The sequence below is a fragment of the Drosophila elegans genome, unplaced genomic scaffold (genome assembly GCF_018152505.1).
Source record: "Drosophila elegans isolate 14027-0461.03 unplaced genomic scaffold, ASM1815250v1 contig_476, whole genome shotgun sequence".
In the NCBI taxonomy this organism is placed as follows: Eukaryota; Metazoa; Arthropoda; class Insecta; order Diptera; family Drosophilidae; genus Drosophila; species Drosophila elegans.
In genome coordinates, this window is record NW_024545863.1 from 13,108,539 (window position 1) to 13,134,086 (window position 25,548).

Consider the following 25,548-nt stretch of genomic DNA (forward strand, 5'->3'; position numbering starts at 1 on the left):
GACAAACAAATTGGTCATTAGCACTGCATGTAATCTGAATATTAAACAGTCAAGACTCGGCATGAAAAGATATATTACCTCATGGGCACAACGAGCAAAGAAAGTAGCGAAACGAGGCTAGGCCAGACACAAATGAAAATGTAGTAATAATTAACAATGAATTGTTAGTTAGTCCCAGTTAGGCAGGCAAAATGTTGACTCTTAATTTATGGAGGTCCGAGGCACGCGACTTTTATCTAGCACTCTTAATTACCTGGATGCCCGAGTCTGGGAGAGTTTTCTTCTGGGGGCCCCATTGGGGAATTCATTGGCTGGAACTTTTTGGTGACAGAATTAGCCGGCCGTTTCGCAAGACTGAACTGGCTGCTGCCGCAGAGGAAAGCGAAAGTGCCGCCCAGTTGGACGCAGCTGACTGACGCTGGGAAGAATTTCGACCACAAAACGTTTGGTTAATTAGAAAAGCACTACGGTCCGTAGTGCGGAGTACGGCTTTGGTGAAAGGGAAATGGGCATGGCAGTGGCAGTGGCAATGGCAGTGGCAGTAGCAGAGGCAGTGGCAGTGGCTCTGGTGGCAGCGGGTATAAAAGCCAAAGCCATAAAATTGAGATGATGCAGTCTCACAAACATTCCCCAAGGCAGTAGATAGCGAAGATGTTGGTCACCAAAACTCTGGAATATCTGTTTTATTTGGCCCTTTTCGCCTTCATGTGCAAATACGCACAGGCAGCGAGCGTGCAATCCACGGAAGCGCCTGCAGTTGCAACGGCAACCCTGAGAAAACCCCAAAAGGCGGAGGGCCTTCTAAATGGCTGTGAGGCGTCTTCGTTCAGTTGGATGTGCCTCAAGATCGAGTTTGTCAAGATCATGGAAAAGCTAGCCGAACAGGAGGAACTGAACGTTTTGCCCGGCATCAGCGTGGTTAAGGATGACAATGCCACGGAACTAAAGACATCGGAACTAATGGCAGGTAGGTTTAACAGACAAACAAATATGTAAGCTATATGAAAATATCATGGTGCTATGAAATATATTTGTCAAGTATGCTGTATAAAACAAAAACATAATTACGATAGACATTCATGTTGAAATGCTTATTTACTTATAGTTAAGAAAAATTATGCTTTCAATCCCGTGCATCAAGTTGTACTTAACACTCTTAGCGAATTCTATTTTTGCAGAAGTGGCTCGCAGCTATCCCAGTGATCCCAGCACTCGTTTGAATGGCTACATAGTCGCCAAGCTGGAGAATCTACTGAAAACGCGCTTTCTTCGGTTTCGCCTGCTGGATGACAAGTCCCTGCAGGAGGGGCGCAAGCACAAATTTGGAAAGAAAGGAGGATTGGAGGCCCTGGTGGCTGCCGGAGTGATGATGAAGGGCATGCTTATGGCCATGGGCCTTGGGGCCATCGCTCTGATGGCCGGAAAGGCTCTGATGACAGCTCTGATGGCCTTGACTCTGTCTGGAGTTTTGGGACTCAAGAGCTTGGCCGGTGGCGGAAAGTCCACCACCTACGAGATTGTGGCCAAGCCCATTTACACCTCCAGCCACTCGCATTCCGTGACCCACGAGGATGGAGGTCATGGACATAGTGCCCACTTTGCCGCTGGGGGAGGTGGTGGTGGCACCGCCAGTGGTTTCGGGTATGGAGGCTATGCCAGGTCACTCAAAGTGGATCAGTCAGCCAACCAAATCCAATAATTCTAGGCCTGAGCACACATGTGTAACATAATCTCATAATTTATTTATTTATTTTACTTTAAAAACGGAAACAAAATTAAAAAAATTCAGCAGTAAAATCTTTCATTTAGTTTATATCATGGAATATTTTCCATAAGAAAATCGCGAAACAGAAACCAGCGTTATCAGATGACATGCTAACTAAAGCTTTACATAATTAAGCAATCTATAAATCTACTTACAAGTGCGATAGTTCCTATTACATGGTTCTTGTCCTCAAAACATATATCGATTTATTTCGTAAAAGATATCTCAAATATTCACAATTATATCATGTTAATAATTGAAAATCTTCAATTTCTAATCTCTAAATAAAAATATACGATCCTTTGACACCACCTAGGCAAATAAAGAATTAATGGATTAGCAAAACATAATTAACTCAAAACTATTTATACACACAATCTTATTTGTAACAGAACGATTTATTTGCCACTATCTAGGCAAATAAAGAATTTAATAAAAAGTTTTGCTACGTTCCAAAAACCTTCCAATTAGCAGAATAATAATACATTGAGTTTTACCAATGACACACTTTCTAATTCGAACGAGTTTGTCTATATAAAAAGCGAAGTCTATCAAGAGCACATCAGTTGATTTGGCATCACCATGGCTTCGTTACTAAAAAATATTATTTGTATAACTTTTACCTTCCTAATTGCCTAACAAGCATAAGTATCTGCCAGGAGGAGAATCATCATTCCTTGACTCTGCAGACAGCCCCTACCGGCAATCAACCAGCAGTAGGACACATATTTGAATTCCAAGTTCCGATTCCCATCAAGCTAAGCTACGGCAATCAACAAGTTAACAAAAAAATCAGACCCCTGACAGGAGAGTTAGAAGACCAAATAGAAAAAAGAATCAATGAAATGAGGACTGAGGGCAAGGACTCTACATATGAAGATTATGATGAGCCTTCTCCCGACTTCGCCCTAAAAAGATTCTGGGGAAAATGGCGACGAAAATCAACCACAACTACAACACGTGACCCATCTACTCCAATGACATCAACTACTACAACAAAATCTCCAACAACATCCGACGCAATCCCGACTACCACGACAACAACTACACAAGCACCAACAACATCTGATGCGATTCCAACTACTACAACAACAACAACTCAAGTTCCAACAACCTCCGATGCAATTCCGACAACCACAACAACAACAACACAAGCACCAACAACATCTGATGCAATTCCAACTACTACAACAACAATAACACAATCCCCAACAACCTCCGATGCAATCCCGACTACTACAACAACAACAACACAAGCTCCAACAACATCCGATGCGATTACAACTACTACAACAACAACCACACAAGCTCCAACAACATCTGATGCAATACCAACTACTACAACAACAATAACACAAGCTCCAACAACATCCGATGCAATCCCGACTACTACAACAACAACAACACAGTCGCCAACAACATCCGACGCAATCCCGACTACCACGACAATTACACAAGCACCAACAACATCAGATGCGATTCCAACTACTACAACAACCACAACTCAAGCTCCAACAACCTCCGATGCAATTCCGACAACCACAACAACAACACAAGCACCAACAACATCTGATGCGATTCCGTCAACCACAACAACAACAACACAAGCACCAACAACGTCTGATGCAATTCCAACTACTACAACAACCACAACTCAAGCTCCAACAACCTCCGATGCAATTCCGACAATAACAACAACACAAGCACCAACAACATCTGATGCAATTCCAACTACTACAACAACAATAACACAATCCCCAACAACATCCGATGCAATTCCGACAACCACAACAACACAATCTCCAACAACATCCGATGCAATCCCGACTACTACAACAACAACAACACAAGCTCCAACAACATCTGATGCGATTCCAACTACTACAACGACAACAACACAAGCTCCAACAACATCCGATGCAGTTCCAACTACTACAACAACAATAACACAAGCTCCAACAACATCCGATGCTATTCCAACTACTACAACAACAACAACAAAGGCCCCAACAACATCCGATGCAATTCCGACAACCACAACAACACAATCTCCAACAACATCCGATAAATCCCGACTACTACAACAACAACAACAACACAGTCGCCAACAACATCCGACGCAATCCCGACCACCACGACAACAATTACACAAGCACCAACAACATCTGATGCGATTCCAACCACTACAACAACCACAACTCAAGCTCCAACAACCTCCGATGCAATTCCGACAACCACAACAACAACAATACAAGCACCAACAACATCTGATGCAATTCCGACAACCACAACAACAATTCCAACTACTACAACAACAATAACACAAGCTTCAACAACATCCGATGCGATTCCGACTACTACAACAACAGCAACACAAGCTCCAACAACATCCACAGCACTTCCAACTTTTATAACAACAACTACAGAATTTCCAACGACTTCCACAGCAATTCCGACTACTATAACAACACCAAAAGCGTAAAAGATAAAATAAAAGCACGAAAAAATTCTTAAGTCGAATGCTTTGTTCAAAAAAAGTGTTTTTGTCTCATATTGTTAACCGAATTCATATTTTTGGGAATATGTAGACCAGATTGAAACTTAAAGAACATAGTTAGCTTGGTTTGATTGTTGTGCATACTTTATGAAAATAAATTAATTCAGGCTAAGCGGCAAAATACTCCACTTTTTTAGAATATATGTGGATCGCCGGTGAGAGCTTCAATTAAAACCCGAATATTCAATTTAATGACTTTAATTGTGAGTGAAAAAAGAAAATATCAACATTCCGTTTTGACTTCAGGGAGCAAAAACAAGTACTAGAGGTGGCACAAATCGTTTAGTAGTATTAAAAATTCTAGTCTGTGCAAATTTTAACAGTAAGCATTTTATGACAACCTTTTTCTTTAATATCGAGATACAAAATATACAACGTAAGCCTTCGCTACTATCAATTAGCGCAGTAATTAAGAAATGATTATACCACTGACCAGCTTTCGAATTCTAGTTTACTTTGTGGTATATAAAGCTTAGCTTATCAGACGATTAGTAGAAAATTTCTCGACACAATGTTGTTCCTTAATTATGGTAAGTTTAAGAAAAGGCTTTTTGATTAATTTCCGAATGTGACTATTTTTACTTCCTAGCTGCATATCTTATTTGCATTATGTGTTTGCCGGGAATGGCTTTTACTCAAGCATCAAACGATAGTGAAGATAACCGCACCACACAAAAAACATTGACACCAAGTTCAAGACATCCGCTTCAGAATTATTTGCAATCTCAATTTTTGTCATTACCTGGAATGTGGAGAGTTCAGTTGCATTGCAACCGCATCTACCACTTGTTTCCTTGCCATTTAACATTTATTTTCCATTTTCCTTAATGCTAAACTCTGCCGAACAGCATTTGTATAGTTCATTAAGCCCAAAAACGGATGACCAAATCACACTCCAGGTCAATAAAGTAAACCACGCAAATCAAATTCTGGACACCTCAAGAATAGATGATAAAAAGTCTCCAAATCAGTTAAGTCTTAACAAGTTTTTGCAGAAATTGCGAGGAAAACGAAATCCATAACAACTTATAAAAATACTGCATTAAACGAACCTGTAAGAGTCAAATGGTTTAACAAGCTCTTCGTTTTTTAAGCTATATAAATAATTTCAAGTATTTTAACTTTATTTATTGTAGCTTTAAATGTACAAATTAAAAGCAATAAAAAAGTGAAGTGTGCTATTAAACTAAATTTAAACTTAACTTGCGTTTTTTTCGTCGTATTTTTTTTCCCTGATATTAAATCTTTGTAGATTTAACTATGACTTGCATGAGCCTTTCAGATAATATTCTGATTAAAACAGATGTTATATATCATATTCTGACTCTCTGCCGCTCCTAAAACGTTTATCCCTACTTTTTCTTTAACATAAAATAAGACCCTACTTTTTTTTATCTGTATTTTCTTATCTTGCATTTATTCTCTAGAAAGCAAACATCACATAAAAAAGTGCCAGAAAAAATAAAACTAATTAGCAAATTTATTAAGAATTGATTAGCCTGAAACCTACTTTCAATCAAAATCGGCCATATAAAAAGCTAAATCGGTGTAAAGAAGTTTAGTTTATTCAACAACGCCATGAAGTTACTTTATAGTAGTATGTAGAAAATTAAAGCAATGCTATTTAAATAATAAAGTATTTCTTTTTTACAGTTGTAGTCTTTTTCGTATGCATAACAAGACCAACTTTTGGCCAATTGCAAAATGGGCAACCTTTAGCATTGCTTAAAGCCAGTGGAGATGATGCAAAAACTCCACTGATTTTGCTTTCAAATCTCATCGCAAAGCCAGCCTTTGGGGAGGCAATTAAATCGGAACAGGATATTGAAACCACACTAACACCCGATGCAGCAACAACTGTTCCTCCACAAACTTCTTCAGAAAAACCGACTAAAAAAACACAACCTCCTCAAAAGCAAAGACCCGCTCTTAATCATGGTCAAAAACACAAACTTTCAATGCAGGACTTATTGCTGATGCCAGGAATGTGGGAGAGTTCTCCAATAACCGTTCCCCATGGACCGATGGATTCAGTAGCTGCTCAACCTTTTTTCTACCCCGTGCCAGTCTATATTCCGTATCCCGTTCCCTTCATGATAAACCAGCAGATGCATCTGATGGGCAGACCGTCCAAAGACAAAGTGGAGGACCAACTTGCAATGGGTTTCAATGAGATGATGTCGAAAAAACTTCTTACAAGCTCCATTCAACTAGACATCGGATCTGAATTGCAGAAGATATCAAAAAATCAGATACAACCGGCAAACCAAAGTGGTCAAAAAAAATGGAGGGGAAAATGGCGAAAAACAACGACAACTACAACTACCTCAACAACTGGAGCTCCAGTTACAGCTATAACTGAGCCCACAAGATTAATCATAAATAGCAGTAGTCAAGGTGAGAGTGAAGTAAAATCCATCGAAGCCAATGCGAATAATGAGACAACTGAAACAGCAATCCAATAGAAGAAATTTATGAAGCAGAGGAGTCATACTTCAGTCCGATAACTGCAGGTAAAACTCTTATGGAGAAAGTTACCTTCTCAAATTTGACATGATAATAATCCATCACGTCCAATTTATATTTATAATTTAAAGAGCTTACTTCTTGATATTTAAATTGTTAATAAAATTATTTGTTATACACACCACACTATACTTTTTGGGAATAGTTATAAATGCGTTAACAAGACATTGGAACTTTGGTTTTTTGTTTGTTTATTTATTTAGAACCAAGGACATCTTTAAAATATTCAAGGATCTATTTGAGTTTAAAGCATAGGACCGCTTATTCGGAATGAGTTTAATCGGAAGTCGTTTGATCTCGACACCGGTAGTACTAATGATGGAATCGACGAGTAGGTCTGTAAGGAATATTCTAATTTAGAAAAGTTATTAGATGGGATAAAATTTTATAAATACCCTTTTTTGTAGTTAAAAAATTTCTTATTTGGATATTTTTTTTAGTTAATATAGGCAAGAAAAGAACAAATTTAAGGGATATTCAATAGTTTAACGACAATTCAAATATTCGAGCACATTGATATATTTAAAAATTTGTTGTGTTTTTATACAATTTTATTTTATGTTTCAGATTTTTTTAATTTATTTAAGGTCAAAAAGGGTAGTATGAATGAATAACGGTTAAAATATAAAAAATGTAAAGTAAATTCAATAGTGTTATGACATTTTAAATCTTTTAACACATTAAATATATTCTAAAAATGTTGTATTTTCTCACGCAAGTTTGTTTAAGTTTAATCTTTTTAAAATTCAATTTTTGTAAAGCTTTTTATATACACTTAATACAATGTGGTTATTCTGATAAATATTTTCCTTGTAAAGGGTAAAATTTAGTAAGTCAAGGGTATTTTTTATTGCTATCATTTCTTGGGACAGACAACAAACTGTCGCATACTTTCAGGCGGGAAAAGGTGCTTACTTTTTCTCCATCTCTCTCACTGTTTCAGAGTACTGGTTTGTATCTGTATCTGTATCTGTATCCGTACGATTAAACTCACCTACCAACACCCAAAGTTGGCCGCATCTTTTGCGCGACGGCACCTCCGTTCAGTTGGTCTTACACGCTCGCCGGTCTTCCACGTTTATCGCGCCTCTCTGGCTGTTTTTTATTGGCAACTGTAAAAAGTGAAAGACGCCGCGGATTCTGGCAACCAAATCCACCAAAATTTCTTCTTGTGAAAACCGAGAGCGAAAGTGACTAGCGGACAAATAACAAAATATCTTGCTAATTAGACGTCACGCCATGTACGCAACAACAAATTGCGCCCAAGAATTATGAGTCAATGGTGATGGCGAGTGTTGGTTTAAGTGACTGTGCGTGTTAATTGCTGTTGGAACATCTTGACAAGTGAGTTGGTAACAGCAGGAAGCCAAATATTCCCACTCCAATTGAACTGAAATGCAAATATTTGACCCAGTTTCAGACGACTCAGTGACCAACGAACAAGAGCCAACAGCTGGCTAGCCGGTTGCACTTATCAACCGAAAAAAACGGAAACCTGTTTGCCAGGGAAATGCGATGCATGTCCATGTGCATTTAGCTCAGTGGGTAAAAGTGAAATTTCCTGCGGTTTAGTGGAACCAGCCAGCTGCCTTCATAAAGTTCTTAAAGACCCTCCCCGCCTACCTTGAATTATTAGCGCATGCCAGATGGGAATCTCTGCGCGCTCTAGTACACATTAGAATCCCAATTAGTCTTTTGCTTTGCGTGCTTACCGCTTGTAGATTCTCGAAACAAAACAAACCAAATAAAATAGATTGTTAAAACAATGATACACACACACTAAGAGCAAGCCAGAAGAAAGTAAACAAATGGTTTGGGCCAAGCTCAAAGTGTGGTTCACACCAAATAATCATATATTTTTATTGAAAATGAAACCTTTCAGCATAATTTGCAGGCGTTAAACCGCAGCAATATATGCGAAGCAATGCGGTGGCAGAATTGTTTTTATTCCAAGCCCAAGTTATTTTTATTTGAGTTTTTATTATGCCGCTGCCAATAATTACATTCAATTTGTTACGCTCCCCGGCAGATGGGTTGGTAAAAAAGTACGTTGAATCCGATCTATTTGGACTTAATAAGCCATTAGTGAGTCAAGTTGGTTAACCGCAACGAAAGTGAGTTTACCTACGGATTTCTCTGAAACGCAACCGAAGAAATATAGACAGAGTTAAAAAACTCTTTAAAATATTTGCACGCTAACACAAATCACACCACACTCGGCGAACTAAGTTACAGGCACGCATAAAGTGAAATTAGTAATCTATTAGATACATTCACTAGGCGTTCGACTGAAACCGAAAGTCGGCACCGAACATTGATACAATTTAAAGAAATGCAAATACTTAAAGCTTTATATAACCGCTCGTCGAGTCGAGCATTCGCGATGTTCGGATGCGAGTGTCTGCCCGAGAAATTGTCACATAAAAATGCAATAAAATCTCACGGAAATGCTGCGACTGACAGTGTAGGGAAAGCTTGTTACCTTCCGAAAACGTAATCTGAATGCCAGCCGAGAGCTGGCCATTTTCAAGTGTCATTAAGACAGATGTAATTGAATCATTATTAACAACAGCAGAAAGCATTCGAGTGAAAGCCAAAAAACAGAACAGCAGTTGAAATTAAATGTATCCGGGAGTCTTGCATAAGAAGTCAAATTAAATCTTTAAGATTATTGTATTTATACACAGAAAATTAACTCTACTTAATATCAAAATTTGGTTGTTATTAAACCAAATTCAAACGTCATCTTACAAAAATTAAAATAAAATATATATATCTCTGTTTTGGCTCCAAATGCCATGTTTCTGAGCAGCTAACCCTTCAAGCCACCTAACGGTCGGAGCTGGGTCTTCGACTCGACTTGAACCCGTGAAGAACTTACATCACATGAGTTTTTGGGTGAGGAGCGAGTTAGCGAGTTCTGTGGCTGCTGCCTTCCTAAACTTGATTTAGCTGGCCATTAGTTTTATAGCAATTGTGTACTCGCAGCTTTATGGCTATTTCATTCGGAATGACATAAGCCGCCGTGGCACTTTAATAGAATGTCTTTAATATGAAAAGCCATAACAACGCGACACGTTACATGAGACATATGTCGTTTATGCACATTACGCATACGTACCGTCTACCGAGAGCAACAAAGTCGCAGCTCGTTAAAAATAATAATAATCGTAAGTAGGTAGTACTCCAGTATGCAGCTGTGCGCATAATGCGATCTAATTGATTGCATTGAAAACATGATTAAAAACGGTTAAGACCGTTTGTAGAAGGACTCCTGTGTCTAGGTCCAAATTAGCGACTATTTTCATCTAATTAGAATGTATTAAGGGTATCAGACTGCGACCAATTAAATTCATAGCCAGAATGAAGAAGCAATAATAAGGTCAATGTGCAAGCACCGAGATTGATATCTTGATCATAGATGGAGTATATCTTGAAGCACTTTCAATGGCGAGTGAGCAACAAAAGAAGAAAAGCATATGTCACAAATATGCCACCGCACATCTTTTGTTGCTCATCGGAAGTGGTTCAAGTAATGGCGATTTTATTTGACAACTTGATTGCTTTCTTTTGTTACCAGGAACGACTTCTCTATTCCGTTCTCAATTTAATCGTTCTGAATAAAGTTTAGACTTTATTTTAGAAATTCTTGTTCTTAGCTTGCATAAGTAGGTCAATTTTTTTGTTGAAAATAAATAAAAAAGCTATTAACTGTTAAGAAATATCTATACATCTTTAGATATTTTTTTATGTTTATCAATTTTTAAATTATAAATTAAATTATTGTTTTCTTGCCCATTTGATTTACCAACATTCCATGACAATATTGATTTAATTATATCAATCGATGGTGGACTTTTGGTTGAGTTAAAGAAATTCAAAGATAATTATAATTTGGACCCATTTCTTAACCCATTTCTTGACCCATTTTCTTTTTTATTTTGAATTTAAGTGACCGGAAAAACCAAACACTTACTAACCATATTGGCGCCATTAAAACATAATAAATATCGCTATACATATATATGTACTTTATCGTTGTAGGAAAACCCGTTCATTGGATACCAAATGGCCGTGAAAAGCGCCGACTAAGGAAGAGTCGCGCTAAAACTACGAGGAAAATTAACGTCAAACAAGCAGTCAAACTGCACTCGATACGATTTTAAGTTAACTGGAAAATGTATAAACAAACATAGAGGAGCGAGTACAGACGGAACAACTTTCAGCCGCGGCAGAAAAAAACTACAGTTAAGGTTTTGCGCGGCAGAAGAATCTGGCCAGAGCGACGTGTGAATGCAGCAGAAGACACCAGATACCAGATAGCAACTACAAGATACAACCGATATTGCAGTGCAAAAAGTCGGCGACAAGCGAACGAAACGCAGGAGAGAAAAACGCGAGAGAGCGACCGGTCTGCTTTAAGCCTGGCCATGATCTTGGCCAACCGTTTGGGCCACAACACGCTCAGTTGTTAACCAGACGCGCACGCATGCGCACGCGAAACGCGCTAACAGGTGATTTGCATACGCTCAGATACGAGTTACTGGCTTTCAGATACGAAATCCGTTAGACCGTAGGTGTGTCGCGATGAAGTAATTGCAGGTAGCTAAATAACCGACTAAAGCAAATAGAAAACGCGCTAAATGCGGCAGCGAAATTCCAAACAAACGAGTCCAAAAACAAACACCACGAAGAAAGTACATTAAGACGAATAAAAAGAATTGAGTTGCCACAAAAAAGTCGACCGACAATCAATGGAATTGTGTTTGCGTGCTAAGCCAAGTGCCTCATAAATTGATTTGTCAATTGGCTAACGATTTCGCCAATAAAACCGGCCATTGTGTCCGCCGAAAAGCCGGTGTTCCCGACCACGTCGTAGCCCTAGCGAAATCAGCTAAGCAAACAGTTGAACTACAGTTAAATTGCAGGGCCAAGGTGCAATTGCCATTGCCATTGCCATTGCCATTGCAATTGCAGGTTGAAGGTGTGAATCGAACGTCAGCAGTGCTAACTGGCTGAGTGAAACCAAAGCCGAAAACGAAACAGAAAATGCCCAGCACACACAGTGATTTGCCCCATAATTGGGGCTCGGGTGAGAGTCGACGGCAGTGGACATCCTCAAGTAGAAATCGCAATCGCACCTGCAATCGCACTCACCCAGTGAGCATGGTCAGATCAAAGCATGGCCACTTGATTTTCCTCCTCTTGATCTGCCTAATGAACTCGTCCGCCGAAGCGGATGGGACGTCTCGGAATGGTCGTCTTGGACGCCACCTCTCCACCACTCCGTTGAGCGTCCTGGAAACTGAGGCTTTAGAGGAGCAGGAGGCGGTAACGGAGTCGCCAACGGAATCGCCAGCGGAGTTGGTTACGACCGAAGAACCAACGCCGCCGGAAGATTGGCAGCCAGTGGTGAATGCCACCGACATTCCGGTCCGGATGCAGTTGGACAAGACGAACCCAGGCGATTCCCTGCTCCTCCGTCTGGCCCGCCGTTTCACCAGTGGCAACGAGCTGTGGGATGGCCTTGTTCGCGATTGCTATCTGAAGCCAGACGTCTCGTGCTTCCAGAAGAACGTCTTTAGCTACTTGGATGGCGCTCTGGATGTGCAGGATGTGAATGTGACACAAAGGCTCAAGTTCTTCAAGAACCAAGTGGACTACGAAGTGGCCAAGGAGAAGGAGGAACACTCGACAGCACGTGCCGGTAAGTGGGGAATATCCTTATAACATATTGAGTATGTTCTAAATGCTATTGGCAACAGACCCTTGCTAGAGTCAGCAGTTAATTCAAATTTCAAAAAAACAATAATCGCAAAAATATGTTTTGGCTTTCTTTTTACTAGCCAATATTACAAATATAATTTTATTTTAATTTGGTACTCTCTTCATAAATAAAAATAACCATTTATTTTAATGTTTACATTTTTTAAAATGGATAGTTTTAATGTAAACGACCTTAAGTCATTGAAAATCAGGGTTATTGCTTGAATTCTTTCTTATTATTAAAGTAAAATAGATAATTAATAGTTATAGTGGCAATACTTTTTAATTTTAAATATTTCCAAGTTTAACTTAGTTGTGTAACAGCCCATTCTTGTTTTAAAGTTACGTTGTTTGCTTCATTAAGTCTTTAGCTTACTAACAACTTATGTAAGAGCCCTTGTTTGTGGTCGATTTTCTGTGTGTGCCATCAGTTTTCACATCGATTCTTTTCTTCGTTTTGTTTACCTATACCCGAGCACGTTCACAAAAAAAGCCGCTGCCACTTCCAGCAAACTTTCACTTGCCGCGTTTTGATTTGATTTTTTACGTATTTCAACTGCGCCAGAGAGCAGTAAAATATCTGCTGCGGCAACGATCTCTCGTTTATGTGAGTCACGGCGCTTTGACTGCGCTCAATTATGCGGTTTTTTACCATCTATCAGATGTTTTCTTTGGCTTTTATCATGGCCAACACTGTAACAACCGCACATTAACAACCATCGAGTCGGTCAAGAATTATGTAAGCGGCTGTAGATTGTTTAGAATTTTTTAAGTGATTGGAGTGTATTGCAATGTTTACAGAAAGGTGAAAATTTGAAATATTTTTACACTTTAAGAAACGGACATTAAGCGAAAGCGTTACCAATAATTATTTATTAATTAAATTAAAACACAAAAAATGGCCGTTCGATAAGGCCACAATTTTTGTAAAATGATAATGCTTAAAGCCAGGCTGAATATTTTCTTAGCTCAAAAATTAAATTAATGTTTGTCAAAATAAAGGTACTGCCTTGTAATAGAATTAAATAAGTTGTACTTGTAAAAAAGAAAATTTATTATACTAAATTTCCTTAAAGAATAATTTATAATGCAAAAAGGAAAAAATCTATCGCATACTAGTTTAATAAATTAAACTTTTCTGGTATTACAAAATTGATATTTTTATTTTTTTCGTCTTTTTCAAGTCTAACAATTAATTTTTCCTTTCATACTCAAGCAACTCTCGCTTATAAATTAAAAACCATAATTTAGCCCAGATGTGAATAGATGTGAGTTGCGCAACAACTCCAGCATCCTGAGTGGTGGAAATCTTGATCAGTACAACTTTCATTAACCCAAAAGCGTCACTCATGAATGTTTCTCGTTCTAATATTCCAATTCCCAAGCAGCCAGTGCGGCGGAAACCCCGATCGAGGAAGTGACCAGCGCTCTATATGGCAAAAGCATTAAATTCGCCATGACCCACGATCTGGAGGTGGATCTACCCGAGGTTATGTTCAATGGCGCCACATTTCGCATCTCGCCGAGGGCCATCGAAGGCAACGGAATCATCGCCAAGCTGGAGCTCATTCCCAAACAGGTAGTCAAGGCCCGACTGGCTGGCGCTATAATCCAGAAGAAGATACGTAAGTATACTCGCAATTTTTTGCTTCCCCATCACGCCAATGCAAATGCAGATACAGATACAGATGCAGAAACAGAGGCAGATGCTAGCCGCTTTCACTCTCTGGCAAATCTGCGTTAACAGCTGCATTCAAAAGTCTGATTCGATTGCTACTTTCGTTTGTCCAGAAAAATTTCTACGCAGCAAACTGGTGCTGTCATTCCTGGCCTTGCTGCTGATCATCAAGATCATCAAGATCAAGCTGTTCTGGCTGCTGCCAATCGTCATCGGAGTCGGGGCGGCCAAGAAGCTGCTGCTGAAGTTCCTGCTCTTCCTGTTCCCGGCGCTGTCGCATCTCTTCAAGCTCTGCTCGCACTACCAGCAATCCTATCACGCACCGGCCAAATACCACCACCACCATCACCTCATCGATCATCATCACACGGTAAGCGCAGTTGGCCGATGATGCTGCACAAATTGCATTCAATCCGCATAGGTCTCTAGAAAGTTCACAGAAAACTCAAAACTAAAAAGTTTTGCCAGCTATTTGTCAAATTTCATAGTTTATCGTAGCGTAAAGTTGTTACTTGACTTCTTTTAATGTGATAGATAATTTATGCCGCAATAGACATTGTTATAAAAGTAAGCATATGACATTCGTTAAAAAAAAACATTTCTTCGATGCCAACGAATAAATCTAATCTGGTCTGGGCTAGGCCGATTATATTTTCACGTTTTGGGCATATTTTTGGAGAAATTTCATTATCAATCTCAATGTGATTCCGTTTTGTCAGTTCATAAGTCTGTAGCTCGGAAATTTTCTTTTGTTCATGTGCAAGCCCGCGCTGCCGGAAATTCAATTAGAAAAGTCTAGAGGCTCAGTTGGAAAGTATTTTCATTGAAGATTCCCGTCTCAAAGTTGGCATAGCTAGCACGTGCCTTCGGAATGAGCTCACGCTGGCACAGACAGCACCCGGTTTGACATATCGTCAAAAGCAGTGTCGTATTTTTCAATTGGGGATTAGACATGGCTAAGGCAAAGCAACTGCCTTACCACCCCATTTTACCGCGAAAGGGTGTTCACGCGTAGATACGCGTATTTATGAGATGTTTAAGTTCGCATTCCAAAATGTGGCTATGAATAGAACCAGGGTCTGAGCTCTCGTGATAATCCGGGTTCCCATGTTTGCATACAGCAATCTTTGCTCAAGTGGGATTTCCGCGGGAATTGATTTGATTATGCGAACAATTTAGCAATTATAATCCTTTTAATGCATCGATTATTGAGATTTAGGCCAACTATACAGATATTTTAACGACTGGGGAAAGCAGGACTCCGTGGGGAACATGTTCTTCAATGCCATACATACTTGTATGAATACTTAAAGTGTTGAAAGATGAAAGCTTGGACGCCAATAAAAAGTGGAGTATCGATAGAGGAGTAATTTATATGGATGCTACATAAGTGTGAATTTACACCCGGGTGGCCAATGATATGTGCATATTTTCTAGCCAATTTGCTGCCAGTTAAAGTGGCTTCGCCAGCCCTGGCTGATTGAGTAGTGAGTGTAAATTGAATTAAATCAGTGAGTGAAAGACTTCCCAAAGAAACACCCAATGAACTGTCGTCTGTTTCTGAGTGCTTGTCACCTCTTTACTAGGAAAAGTTTTTCGGGTCGCACAGCATGAAATATGATTTGAAATTTGCGCACAATAAAAAGCAGAAATAATACGCAGAGCGTGAACTCCAAGCCAAGCTGCCAGGCAATGACGACGACTAATTTTATTTGTTATTTACGACTATTTGGCAGTCATTGAACTGAGTTAAGGAGTGCCCAGCCACCAGACAAAGTCGAACAGCATAATGCGTATTTATTGCCGATTCAAACATGGACTATAAATAGCCTAGAAGATGTCGCGCTAAGAGCTCTCGAAAAAGAAGCCTTCCAGAACAGAGTTTATTAAATTTCAAGGCGAAGCCTTGCAGCATCCACTTCTCTATTAAGTTTGTTTTTAATTTGCGCTCACTCTATGCCAATGACAGCACTTTAAACCAAGTGCAGAGCACACTACACTTTTAAAAGATAGAAAGTTATTTATATATAAGACTTTTACTGACATGTTAACTATGCTTAAAACTAAGCATTTAAACTAGAAATGTTGAAGATAAAGGGTTGATTTTTGGGAATGACAAAGTTTCCTTTGTTTTGCAATGTAATCTCGGAAGTAAAGTCTCTATTCGCTTGCCAGTTAGTCTTGACTAATCACTTTTTAATTGAAACTATAGAAAGTCCATTGACTGTTTGTTTTAAAGGTATTATGGAATTCCTTCTCCTAATGCTCTTTTCCCTTAATGGTAGTTTCATATATAAAACATTTAGACAAAGCATTTTGTACAAATTTAAAATAAATAGCTTCAGTTTAAAAAAAAAAAACCATTGTAGTAATTTCTGAGGCTTTATTTATATTTAATTCTTAGCTTGTCATAAAAGAGCTTACAGTACAAGTATAAGGGAAGTAGGAAAAAATGTAATGGGTTTACTAAGCTCTCTTTTCAAAAAAATAATAGTATAAGGAAAATTACTAAGAGTTGATAAATAAAGTGTGTTTTCCTTTCAACAACAAACCAAAATTGTATAAGTATTGCTATAGCAAATGTGAGAAAAATAATAAATTAGTTTGAAAGTTTTCTATTTCTGATTGCCTCCTTTTTTAATTTTAGGTGGTCCCGCCATGGCACAGTGGGGAGCACCACTCGGTTCCTGAAATCATCTACACACACCCGCCGAAGGGTCATCCGTCCGCCTATCTCCATGGAGCTCCGGTGCACGAGAGCTACGGCCCGGGATTCGAGCACTTCGAGGGAGCCTGGGAGAACAGTGGCCCGGGATTGGGATCCGAGTAAGTTCCGCTTTTGTAGACCACACCTCACGCCTTCCGTAACTGTATCCGCATCTGTAACTGTCTGTGTATCTGTCTTGTCTCTAAACTACACTCACACATCACACACAACAACCGACTTGCCTCACCATAGATACATAGGCGATATAAATCGCGTTGCACAAATTGAGGAGAATGCGCATTACTTTAAGCCCAACCCGGCGAATGATGCCGGGGTTCTGCATGCTTGGGGCCTGGGCACAACACAACATCAGGCACTGGCACACCAGCAACAACTGACACATCAGCAACATCAGGGCCAGCAGCAACGTTGGCCTGTCACCCAGCAGGCGAGGCCGCCAACTCAGTCCAAACAACAATCACACCAGCAACACCACCAGCAACAGCAACAGCAACAGCTTAAGCTACAGCTGCAACAGCAATTAAGTGCTCAGAAAGTACATGGCTCTAGTCACAGTTTAAACCCATTTCAAAGTCAGGACAAGCAAAGGTACATGCCACTCAAGGGCACCCGAAAATCAACAAACAAGTACACCCACGCACACGAAAACGCACTCGCACTGCCACAGAAAAACACACCCGCACACCCATAAATTAGGTCGTAACATAAGCCACTAACCCAGCCTTAAATCAACTAACCCTGTTCTTCCTGGTGACATTATTTAAATCACTGTCTGCACTGCTATATAATGTTTAAAAGTTCTGTACATAAAATTGAATAATTTCGTTCTAGCCAAGGCCAAAAACACAAATAATTTGTAGTATATAATATTTCTACCGTTCTTGACGTTAAGTTTATTAAACCCAATGTTATAGAAGCTTGGGACTTATAATTACCGATCCAATTGAATGGAAATTTTCCGCAGCTATCTGTTTGTTTTCCGACCACTCCACATGTCCTTTTTGCTTATCCAAATGTAATTAAAATCTTTAATGAAAGCCAAACAGCACACACTGTTGGCTGGTAATTGTTGCCAATTAAAAAGAGCAGCGAAAAGGAAATTTGATTCACCGCCCCAATGAAACTATTGCCAACCAAAGCTTACGGCACCTAATTGTCCCCGGTTTTTCCAGCTCAAGGCCAGCCCACTCGCAGCACCATCCGGTGTTCGTCCCAGGACACCATCCGTCGCAAAATGGACCCGGACTCACGGCAGCCGCACAAATTGCCGCCCAGTATGATCCAGCGCGCAATAATCAGCCGCAGCAGCAGCAGCCGCAACACCAGTACCCTCAGCAGCAAAATCAGGCTGCGCCGGAGCCCCAACTTTCGGTGAGTATCACATTTCAGACCATTACGTTTACATTCCTAGCTACCGAATGTGCAATTATTGATATCGCAGTAATGTACATAAAAAGGGAGAGTCTGTGAAATCAGATAGCCCACGTATGGTTATGGGTGCAATTTTCTGTTTACAGAACACTTATTGAAAAGTAACGCTTCAAGGGAATCACACATAGAAAAATCAGTTTAAATTGAGATTCACTTGGGGAATTAGGAGCAGCTAATTTAAAGGTCCATAACAGGGAAAAAATTTAAATTGACAGATTTAAAATTTATTATAAAATCAAAATCTTTCGTGAGTTTTTTAATCAAGGGTCAATGAAGAACTATTTTTTTTTAATTGCTTCTTTTTGTTTTAACCCAGCAGAATGAAATTGATTACAAAAAGTCATATCTAGGTACATAACCTTGGCATGGAATATATATTTTTGTAATATTTATCCAAGCTTTTGGACACAACGAAAAAAATCTATACTTGTATACAGCAAATACATATTAAATTAAGATCTGATTTGTGTAAAAAATGGGAATCTGAGCAATTCAGTTAGGCTAATGAAAGACAAAAAAAAACTTGGAAACTGAGAAATTCAGTTATGCTTATAAAAGCCAAATTCAGTTATCTTTGAAAATTAATATTTATTTCATTTATTTTATGAAAGCTTAACAATATATTTAATTAAGAAAAGCATTTATGAGGACTTTCCTCGAAAACTAATCCAGGAAGAATTAAATTTTATTGCCATTTGTGCAAGCAGCTACAGCCAGCATATTTGCCGTGCAGTTATTTGGGATGCATGCAGCTCCTCCTCCTGGTTTACTAGCATCATTAGTGGCTCCCCATTTGCAGGTTGCACATTTGCACAGCTGGAAAGCAACACAATCAATCAGGCTGCTGCAGTTTCACTCACAAACAATTGTCTGGCGCATGGCGGCATCTATTGACACTTTCCTTCCGAGTGCAAAGTGTCTTGCTATGATGCAAATTGTCTTGTCCGCATGGCAGGTGTATTCTTTTCTCTTTTACCCAGCGACACCGTTCGAGCTGCAGGGCCCTGCAAGGTGAATGGCTTGGCAAACAGTTTGGCCAGACCAGACCGGACCAGTCCAGACCAACTGATAGACCGACTGACTGACTGACACTCAACGACAGTTTTCACTTTCAAGTGAGCAGAGCTGCCGGCCGGCCACATGTGGGTCGGGCTTTTAAGCACTTGGCTCGTCAACTGAGCCATAATTAAAATGCACTTTGCCATTGCACCGCCCGGCTGACAGCAGAATCCGTAGGCTTGCTAAACACCCCGCTGTTCACCTTAATTAAATGAGCACACACCTTGCCAGATCCGCCCGAATATGATGGGAACTGGCCTTTCGGGAAAGTGTGCCAGCGACACTATATACTCTGTTCGTTGGGCTGTCCGCAGCAAAAGGTTAGCAGCTCACGCAAACTCAACCCTTTTCACACAAAATGGTAAATGCTTTAGCTCCATGGATCATTTTTTTAGCGATGCATTCAGCTAAGCTACAAAAAAGTACTCATTTTTCTTACATGCTTACATCTTTAAAAATGTTTGATTCATTTCCAGGGAAGAGTAAAACTAATGCAGAAATTAGATTATTTTAGGCATTCCAAAACCATTGGGCTATTTTTGACTTGGATAGACAAAAACAAAGAATTTTTCACTTAAATCTTAAAACGGAATGACTTATTATCAATAAAACATGATAGATTTTATGCAATAAGTGCATTCGAAAATTAAAAAAAAAAATTGTTTTGATAAAAATGTTTCTGCAAAAATTCATTCCCTCGGTCAATACAACCAAAATATGTTTAACAACAAATTCCTTCTGTTTTGCCTTAAATGCAGCAAATTCCATAATTAGACCGCTCTTGAGTAAAAAACCTTACATTATTTTTTTAAAGGATAGTGTGTAAGATCTATGCGTAGCAAACTATGTTAATAAATAAGTCCATGTCTCTCTTAGGGTTTTTAATAAATTTGAATGGCTTTAAATACTTTTCAGTAAAATGCTTATAACGCAGTGGAGAAGAAACTTCTGAGCAAATAAAGTATAAACATTCTAGATCAGCATTACTTTCTAGTTATCTGCATGAATCTTTCCCAAATGTTGTTTTTTTAATGCAGGTGGTATAGAGTTACAACGGAAAAATAAATTTAAAGAAGATTATAATTTCGCTGTTTTGTTAATGTTTGCGGCATCTTCTATATTTGTAGCCCGAATTAGCCGCCCAGCTGAAGGAGGCCATCCGCATTCAGGCCGAGCAGCGCCTCATCCAGCAGCAGCAGAAGATACTGGAGCACCAGCCATTCGTGCAGGACGGACAGGTTTGCCACCGCTCACATCCGCCGCGCTAATCTGCTGGCATGGTGAATAACTTGTGCGCTTTTTGTGCCCTTTCAGCCGCTGTATCCGCTCAACTACGATCCGTTCTATAGTCCTATTCTGCTGAAAATCGACAAAATCGTCGAACAGCTGGGGGTGAAGAACGACCTGTGCAAGGAGCGTATTGTGTGCAGCATGTACAAGGATCCGGCCACCTACAGTCCGCACAGCAATTTCATTTCCGCGGAGTTAAGTCGGTAAGTTATCAACCCATAAAATTGACAACAATGGCAGCACGCGAATGCAATAGGATTTACAGGGTCAAAACGTCATAAAGGATTAAGGTTTCGCCTTTGTTATTTTATCGTAGTACTGACATAGTAACGTCATAGATTGGAAATTTTTTTTTTGTTTTAAGCAATTTGGCTTAATTTCTTTTCAAATGGTGCAATATATCATAGTTGGTTATAAATTTATATAACACAACGTTTTTTTGACACCTCAAACTCAACAGCTATCGTTGTGTAAGGCGGAATCGTCGAAAACTACTTTCAAAAATGCATTTTATTAGAAAATAAAGTATAAACATATATCACTTTATTTATGTTTATTTTAAAGTTTTGTTTATTATGCCAACTTTCTACTTAGTAGGGCGAAGTAGAGCCAACCCGAGTTCAAGTTTCTCAGTTCATTTATGCTTAAGTTTATTATGCTTTTCAATTTCCAAATTTGACTATTTTACCGATTTTGGCCTTAAAATCAAGAGACAGGATGGCTTTATGGTTGTATGTCGTGAACTAACCTTGTCATTCTCCATGAAATTTGTAATTTTGTGCTCTAATTGCTATGCAGCCGTTGCAAATTATGATGTGAGGCAGTCAGCACTGAAATCATTTTGCAGCTAGCTTAGTGCGATGCGTTTTCGCTTTAACGGCCCAACCCGGGCTTCGTGCCCCATCATTGCATTTCAATTAATAGGTAAGAGCGTGAAAAGAAAGTGGAACTTGGAGCTGTCGGAGTGCAGTTTGTCATCGCAAGTTCGTGGTTGTCGCACCGCATCTTCTAATTGAACTGCATACTGCACATGGGCAGCAGAGTGGAACTCCCTGCCACATGCCGCGTGTCATCATCATCATCATCATCATCATCATCATCATCATCATTGGAGGTGGTTCCACCCACATCGGTCACTCCATGGCCAGTCGAGCATGTCGCAGGCCAGATAAACGCGCATTCGTATTCATCATTTTTCTTATGGCTCATTATCTTTTGGGGCATGCCTAAGGCTTTTTTCGCACTGACAACAATGAGTGCAAAATTGTTAGACCCAAGATAACTGCGTTGACAAAATTGTGAGTGACAGCCTCTTGTCCCAAGCGAAGTCATCCAGACCTAGTCCCTTATGGCGTATGATTTATGAGTCTGCGTCCCCATGACAAGTCAATAATTGAGTGGCCCAAATGTCTGACTAATTGCCTTATCGAAGCGTCAATGACAATGGCTCGCAGCTCAGGTTTTTGGTCATAGTAGTTGAAAATTAATTAAAATAAATTGCCCTTATAAAAGGCTGCGTTTGCTTAGAGCGTCTCAGTCGTCTGCAGTCATGCGCATCTATATTAAAATCAATAAGCAATCTTAATTAATTGAAAATCATCCTGTAGTGTTTCGCGAATTTCCCATTCATTATTTTAATTGGATTACTTCTTTAAATATTATTTATTTTGTAATTGGGCTTTTTTCTCGAAATAATCATTAAATGTATGGATGACAAAAATGCGAAATAATTCAAAAGCTTATTGAAGATAATTACAAATTAAAGGGCGCAGTGCAGTTAAACTTAAGTTTGAAAAAAGTAACTAAGTAACTAGCTCTATTATCTAAAACCGAATTATGTTGAGCAAAATAATTAGTCCAAAGACTGTTAAGTTTAAATTTATTTGCTACATTGAGTTCATGGAGGAAAAGCCTCCCACTAAAAAAAATAAAAAGTGGTGCGCATTAAAAGTCAGGAAACATATCCTTGTCACGTTCCACTACTCACTACATTGGTCCGGCCATAGAGCATAGGAAATCCGTTGACTTTGGCTTATGTGGGTGCAGTTTTCCGGCCACCACCTCCCAGCACGACTGACTAGTCACATAAAATCCATTAGCAGCACCCCGTCCACTGAGTCAATTGCCCCAGACGCCTTCAATTTAAGCTTGAATAGCTGAGCAGCAGGATGGAGGATTGGGAGTAGGAGTTTTTGGGTAAAACATGGAATGTCTGGCGCACAAAAGACGCGTGTTGGTAAGCCCAAATGAACGCAGAAGCGAATCAACCTGCTTTCACAAAAACTTTACTGCGATGGGCCGAAGTGGCAAAGTTAATTAGCCGACTTCCTGGCACCCAACAAAAAGGCATTCATGGGATTTGGCCTGCAGCTAGGATTACCTAACTAGGAACACCAAGGAAAAAAACTAACCTAGGATCCCAAAAATTAATATAAAGAAAATTAAAAATAAAATGTACAAAGCAGTTTAGATTTTGGGGTAAAAAAAACAGCGTTAAAAAATTAAACTAGACTAAGACAAATCTAAAAACTTTTGGGTCTTAGTTTTCGAGTGTATAAAAATAACCAAGAAGGGGAGCATCTGCCGAGAGAGCACCCACATAAAAAATGCCATTTAATTAAATACATGAAAAGTTGTTTTGTAAAAGTTTATTATTTTGTGTCTGTTGCAGCGATACCAGCGAACTGGAGCCCGTAACGCATGCGAATGAGGCAGTGCGTCGCTTTTACCGACTAATTCAGGCTGCCCGAGATGGCCAGGATCAAAAGGACTGCCAAAGCCTGTATCCACAGTGCAACATGCCGGCCAAGTGAGCCGCAGGTCCCAAATTCTTGGGAAAGACAGATGATATGCGAGTACGAGCAACTTTGAAGTCAACTTTTCCTTGTTAAACACCGAACTGTAAATAGGATAATAGATCTAGGCTAAGCATAATTTATTTGTTAAACTCTTATTTATTTATTTATTTATTTATTTATTGTAGTCTAATGGTTCTCCTATTTAATGTCCATTTAAGCTCTTCGGTCACTAACCCCTGCATTAATATTCATTCTGATTTTGTTGAAGCTAGCTTACAAATTATTCATTAAATTTGACTGCGGTCAGTACACTTTTTAAATTTACCACACACACACGTGGAACACACACAAGGAGTTCACAGATAATTCGCTTAAAATAGGATATAAATGAAATCAGAATATATATTATTTGCCGGGTAGACGGATGAGGATAAAAATTCAATTAGTCAATACGCAAAAATTGTTATCAGAGAGCATATAAAACGGAAAATAAATTGAAATTGTGTTAAATGTGTATAATTTTGCGTTTGGGCCAACAGGTTAAAGCGAACTTAAATTAGAAAACGGTACGTCATTCATAATTTATTTATTATTTATGAATATTAATACTTTTGCATAAACTAAGCCGTTTGCATAAGAACTAGTTTAAAGCAATTCAAATTATTTCAGACCAAAGCACTAGGTAAAACAACATATACAAGTACTAATAAGATTTTAATACCTCAGATTTCTTCAAATTAAATAAAATAGTTTCAATAAAAGTAGAAAAACATTTACATTTAAATAAAACAACATTTTAATATATAGAAATTATATTTATATTCAGATTTCTACGTTTTGTTTTTTTTTTTATTAAATATATCATGTGGTATTATAAAATTCTAAGAAAATACGCATGAAAAATTGACCTGGGGCTTAGCCTAATTTAGCTTTAAAATTTATTCCTCTTTGATTGAGTCAATGCTGCTAATGCAAGGCAGTCTGCGTGTATATTTTAGCAGGTTATATTTGGAACATTCTGGGAAATCACTCACTCAGACCAGTAGATTCAATAATAACACGATTTCTTTGCATAAATCAAGGCGCCTTGGCCCAGCAGGAATGGCGTGCCAATATGTCGCTTAATTGTCGTTGGCAAACAGTCGAAATGGAATGAAACCTATTTGCATAAATATACTTATTAGGCAGTGTATTGGCGTCAGGGGCGACTTTGATGTCTATATGACGAGCACAAACTCATCTGAAATTAATATTTATGTAAATTCCAGGCGCAATTAACACGCAAATGGCAAAGCTTTCACTTTCATTCAAGTACAAAAAATTCCTTTTTGCCCAAACAAAAAACAAAAGCAAAATAAAATCCGAAAAAACAACGAACAAAAATTACAACAAAGGCGGAAGCGTAAGTAAGACATTAAGATTCGTGGGCCCAGCCAACTGCACTGACATCAAAACACCGATTGCCAAATTGGCAGCTCATTAAATGCCAAAGCAGCCCAAATACTTCAACACTAAGACCCCTACTTTGCCCTTATAATTTCCATGGACTTGGCTCATTTGTTGCCTACGAAAATACTTCCGCTATCCGAAGAAATTAAATTTAAATGAAATCATATTTCATTTTCCAAACTCTGTTTATTTATTCAAATGACACAATAAAGTATTTTATAAAATTCCTGCTATTGTTGACCTGCTGGAAATGCAAGGAGAAAAGCTCATTGACACGGAACGTTATTGACATTGGGGTTTCAATTTATTGAATTTAATTTTTCTCAACGTGTACATTTCTCTTAAACTGGAGCCTGTTCAATATTTAAGGTCCAGATTTTAATGAACATTAAATGGTTTTAATAGCTCGACTTTGAACATTTTTGTGTCTACTGATAAATATGACCAAAACAGAGTATAACAACAAAGGTCTAAGATGTCTTAGAGTGACGTGACAGACGT

At 38.9% G+C, this 25,548-nt stretch overlaps 4 protein-coding genes across 5 annotated transcripts; all 4 read left to right on the forward strand.

Annotated features, from left to right (window-relative positions):
- Positions 1–571: 571 nt before the first annotated feature.
- On the forward strand, positions 572–2,115 carry LOC108148221. The gene is made up of 2 exons (XM_017275135.2): positions 572–967; positions 1,179–2,115. The coding sequence occupies exons 1-2, from the start codon at positions 652–654 to the stop codon at positions 1,697–1,699; spliced, it is 837 nt and encodes a 278-aa protein (XP_017130624.1). The 5' UTR covers positions 572–651; the 3' UTR covers positions 1,700–2,115.
- A 165-nt stretch (positions 2,116–2,280) lies between these two features.
- On the forward strand, positions 2,281–4,247 carry LOC108148192 (mucin-5AC; the record flags this gene model as incomplete). Its single annotated transcript, XM_017275098.2, is given in 2 exon segments — positions 2,281–3,829; positions 3,832–4,247. Coding segments are annotated over 2 exon segments (1,965 nt in total), but the record flags the coding sequence as incomplete, so codon positions are not given.
- A 586-nt stretch (positions 4,248–4,833) lies between these two features.
- Positions 4,834–6,855, forward strand: LOC108148193. The gene is made up of 2 exons (XM_041709134.1): positions 4,834–4,852; positions 5,976–6,855. The coding sequence occupies exons 1-2, from the start codon at positions 4,834–4,836 to the stop codon at positions 6,785–6,787; spliced, it is 831 nt and encodes a 276-aa protein (XP_041565068.1). The 3' UTR covers positions 6,788–6,855.
- Positions 6,856–7,906: 1,051 nt separating this feature from the next.
- Positions 7,907–24,108, forward strand: LOC108148378. Of its 2 annotated transcripts, XM_017275403.1 has the most exons (10): positions 7,907–8,192; positions 10,893–12,555; positions 14,003–14,239; positions 14,406–14,662; positions 16,940–17,118; positions 17,252–17,608; positions 18,193–18,391; positions 20,638–20,748; positions 20,825–21,003; positions 23,472–24,108. In XM_017275403.1, exons 2-10 carry the CDS (start codon positions 11,898–11,900, stop codon positions 23,611–23,613), a joined length of 2,319 nt encoding a protein of 772 aa, XP_017130892.1. In that variant the 5' UTR covers positions 7,907–8,192; positions 10,893–11,897; the 3' UTR covers positions 23,614–24,108. The 2 variants fall into 2 exon arrangements, with proteins under 2 accessions (XP_017130892.1, XP_017130893.1); XM_017275404.1 differs by lacking the exon at positions 17,252–17,608.
- The last annotated feature ends 1,440 nt before the right edge of the window (positions 24,109–25,548 follow it).

Excerpts from the sequence above, each read along its gene's own strand:
- LOC108148221 (XM_017275135.2), top strand. The coding sequence starts at position 652 with ATGTTGGTCACCAAAACTCTGGAATATCTGTTTTATTTGGCCCTTTTC. Across the intron at positions 968-1,178 it reads GACATCGGAACTAATGGCAG|AAGTGGCTCGCAGCTATCCC; the intron begins GTAGGTTTAACA and ends CTATTTTTGCAG.
- LOC108148378 (XM_017275403.1), top strand. The coding sequence starts at position 11,898 with ATGCCCAGCACACACAGTGATTTGCCCCATAATTGGGGCTCGGGTGAG. Across the intron at positions 17,119-17,251 it reads GGCCCGGGATTGGGATCCGA|ATACATAGGCGATATAAATC; the intron begins GTAAGTTCCGCT and ends GCCTCACCATAG. Across the intron at positions 17,609-18,192 it reads CAAAGTCAGGACAAGCAAAG|CTCAAGGCCAGCCCACTCGC; the intron begins GTACATGCCACT and ends CGGTTTTTCCAG.